This window comes from Buceros rhinoceros, unplaced genomic scaffold (genome assembly GCF_000710305.1).
Source record: "Buceros rhinoceros silvestris isolate BGI_N320 unplaced genomic scaffold, ASM71030v1 scaffold19853, whole genome shotgun sequence".
Lineage (NCBI taxonomy): Eukaryota > Metazoa > Chordata > Aves > Bucerotiformes > Bucerotidae > Buceros > Buceros rhinoceros.
Window position 1 is genome coordinate 8791 of NW_010403439.1, and position 3483 is coordinate 12273.

A 3483-nucleotide genomic window follows, 5' to 3' on the forward strand; every position below is an offset into this window, starting at 1 on the left:
TAGTCTGGATATACTGGGAGTTTAATCTTGGTGTTGATGTTTGCCCGCAGTAGATCTTGGAATTTTGAGTATAAAGAAGGCATGGCTGCTCTGGTAGTTACAAAGGAGAAATGCTATTATCTCCTTAGTGGATTGAAAACCCAGAAGCTTGGAAAGTGAGCAGGATGGAGTAATCTCTGTGTGAACACAGTCACACTCTCCAGTTGTCGTGGAAAGGATCTTTTCCTTTCACGTATGACATTAAACAGCAGTTGCTAGATCTTGATGTAAAAGGGAGACCGCTCTTGAGAGATGAGGCTTCCGAGGTCAGAATGAAGCTCTTTTCTGAAATGCTTTATTGAAGCAACTGGTGCTGAGTAAGCCTATGGGGGGACTTATTGCCAACTTATTCTTTATTCTAAACAAAATTCCTTTGCCGTCTTCTTCAGTTTGCATGTGATGTTACAAACTACTTTATGGGTCTAACTGCTAAGCGTGGTGTTCTTTTATAATTGCAAAATACCCTGGTTTAAAAAAGAAATTATAAGTACATTTATCACCTTAAAGATGCCAGGTTTTCCTAGTAAATACCAAGAGTAGTTTGGCTCCAGTGCCCTGGTACGTTGTGCTTGAAGAACAGCCGAGCTTCATCTGTGGTTGTTAGAACACCCCTTGTGTGCTGCTGCTCAGGTGCATGTGCAGAGTCGTTTGCTAAAGGTGTTGGAGTCATCTGTATTTCAGAACTAGTATTGTAAAGTCTGCACTTATTCTGGTGGTTAGAAATTCAAATATTTGCTAAGATGCACAGGTTGTTCCCACTCTTTTTCTGTAGATAATGGTTAGTGTGTTGTTACAGTTTATTCATGACAAGTGTCATTTGAAATGGAAAGAGTTTAGTTGTCGCTCTCACTTTAAGGGCTCCAGGGAATGAACTACTTAAGCGATGTGTACGGTTGTGAATCTATAAATAGTAGTAGGTTTTGCTTGATTAGTTACACACAATATTGAAAAAATCAAGATCACTCTTTAGGAAAGGACACTTTCCATCCATCCCTTGCTTGTTCCTGTAATGGTTTGCAGGGTTACGGTGGGCCCTTCATCTAGGGTTTCTATCTAGGCTATGGGAATACTTTCTAACTTTATCCCTGTGATTTAGTGATTTTTGTTTAAATATTTTATGGATAACCTTGCTCCGTTCTGCTCTTGATGAAGAAGTTTGCTTTGCTCCCGGCTTTGCTGGTGCTCATAATGGTGTTTTCCAACTCGCAGCTGGCGAGACAAAAGCAGGCTGGCAGCAGCAGCTGTGGAGGCAGTGTGTTGGCTTGCAGTTATGAAATCCAGAGAACCTGGAGACCCAACAGAAACCTGTGGATTGGTAGAAAGACACTTCAACAGCAGGGCAGTGGTTCATAGGCAGTGATTGCAACAGCAGTTCCTTCCTTCACAGTTTCAAAGCTTACAGAAACATCCTTGGGAGTCCGTGGCACTACTGAAGGTGCCTTACGTACAGAACTGTTGTGGCACAGACCATCAAGTGGCTTAATTTCTGTCACACTGTCAGCTGACCCCAAAAGATGGACCAGGGTCACTGGTTATTTTCTGAATTGCTGGTGATGGCAGGTGGAGAACCGATGGGTTAAAACGGAGTTTAGTTAGGTCGGTGTGTTGCACAACAGCTCAAGATGAATGTGTTTTGTGTTCTGGTATTTCAGCGCCGTCCGCTGAGAGAATGATCATGGAGTAATTTAGCAGAGACATGAACCGTCCCCAGGAGATCCTGTGCAACAGCTAAAACAAAGAAAGGGTAGAAAATGGGTTTGGGGAATGTTCCTTTCCCATGCCGAATATGGATTTTGACCTATACGTACCCATATAAAATAAAACATGAAAAAGTAAAAATAGAAGAGGTGACAAAAGCCAGCCAAGTCCTAATATACTTCTTTGTTTCCCTGGTTGTAGGAATGCTTTAATTTCGAAGTGCATCTAAACAATGGAACCAGATATTATTCGAATGTACTCCTCATCCCCTCCACCACTAGACAATGGAGCCGATGATGACGATGAAGATGAATTTGGAGAATTTGGAGGATTTTCTGGTGTAAGCACTGCTGGTGTAGCTTTTGCTGATTTTGATGCACCGGACTATGGCCATCCAAAGGAAGAGTTTACACCCGCAAATCATTTCATCCCGCTTCACGATTATTCTGACAATGTCGCTAGTATTGCAACTTTCACAGCTGTTAAAAATGTTAAAGACTGTAGTGCAGAGCTTCCTACTCGTGGTAGGGAACTTTCTGATGTGTCAGCTACTAGTACCAGCAAAGAAAAAAACAAGTTTAGAATTTCAGGTACTGCTTTAGAAGATGTAAATAATAGAGGGGAACAAAGAGACAGCACTGGGAAATTGGAGGTTTCTTCTTATGTTGTTAGAACTGGTATAACAGTTGAGAGCCAGAATGAGCAAGTAGACACTTGTAATGGTGAGAAACTTCCATGTCTAGAGATTCTAACAAATGGATTTGCGGTATCGGACCCTGTAAATCCTCAGGGAACAGAAGCTCTAGACAGTATCCGTGACTCAAAGGGACTGCAGACTGTTCGTGTCCGTAGTGCTGAGCAAAATTTGAACTCAATGCCTAGCTCAGGTGAAGACTTTGCAGATTTTGCTACCTTCTCAAACAAAACCCCAATCCATTTAGAAGGCACGGGACCTACAGTATGTGGTGTTCATAATGAAAGAGACTCTCTGAGCATTCAGGAGAACAACAGAATAAACACCATAACTCAGGCTGAAGAAGAGGTTTGCATTGGAGAAATCAGTTGTGAACAGGGTCCCTCAGCACTGGAAGACAATGAATTTGCAGTTTCTAGCACATCTCGAACAACTGGAAGTTCAGTATGCACTACTGAAAATGGAGAATGCAGTGGGAGAAGACAGCGTGGTGTAGAGAATGGCGAAGATTTCCCTAGGCCTGATGGCTCTTCAGGAACAGAGGACATCAAGGATGATAAGATCCGAAGTCTAAGCTGTGATCTTGCTGGAGAAAAATTGGGTGATTCTGAAGATCTTAAGAATGGTGGAAGTAGTACTGAAGCTGTAGCTTGCAGTGACACACAGGATGATGATTTTGGTGATTTTGGTTCGGTCAGCAGTGCATCTCCCACCTTCATTAACGATCAAGAATTGGGAAGTGCTCTAGATCTAGAAGGAACTGCCGAACAGCCTGCACATATTAGTGAACCTAATGAGGAATTTGGTGAATTCAGGGACACAAGCAGTGTTTCTCAGGAGCCAGCAAGGCTGGATCGAGCTGAAGTAGATCAGACTGCTGGCACTTCAGAATGTCGTACTACCTGTAAAACTTCTGGCGTAGACTTGCAGCATATTACTGAGGTAGAAAACGGTAATGATAGTGAATTTGGAGACTTTGATTCAGTGCCAAAACCCCAAGACGAGAGTGTTGCTTTTCAGGACTCTGACGACTTTGCGGACTTCAGTTCAGC

The 3483-nt window shown here is 42.7% G+C and overlaps 1 protein-coding gene across 1 annotated transcript in view; it reads left to right on the forward strand.

The window, feature by feature from the left end:
* The first annotated feature begins 1969 nt into the window (after positions 1–1969).
* AFTPH (aftiphilin) overlaps positions 1970–3483 on the forward strand; it is a 33725-nt gene continuing 32211 nt past the window's right edge. Inside the window, exon 1 of the mRNA XM_010133024.1 lies at positions 1970–3483. Coding sequence (XP_010131326.1) covers positions 1970–3483 — 1514 coding nt within the window.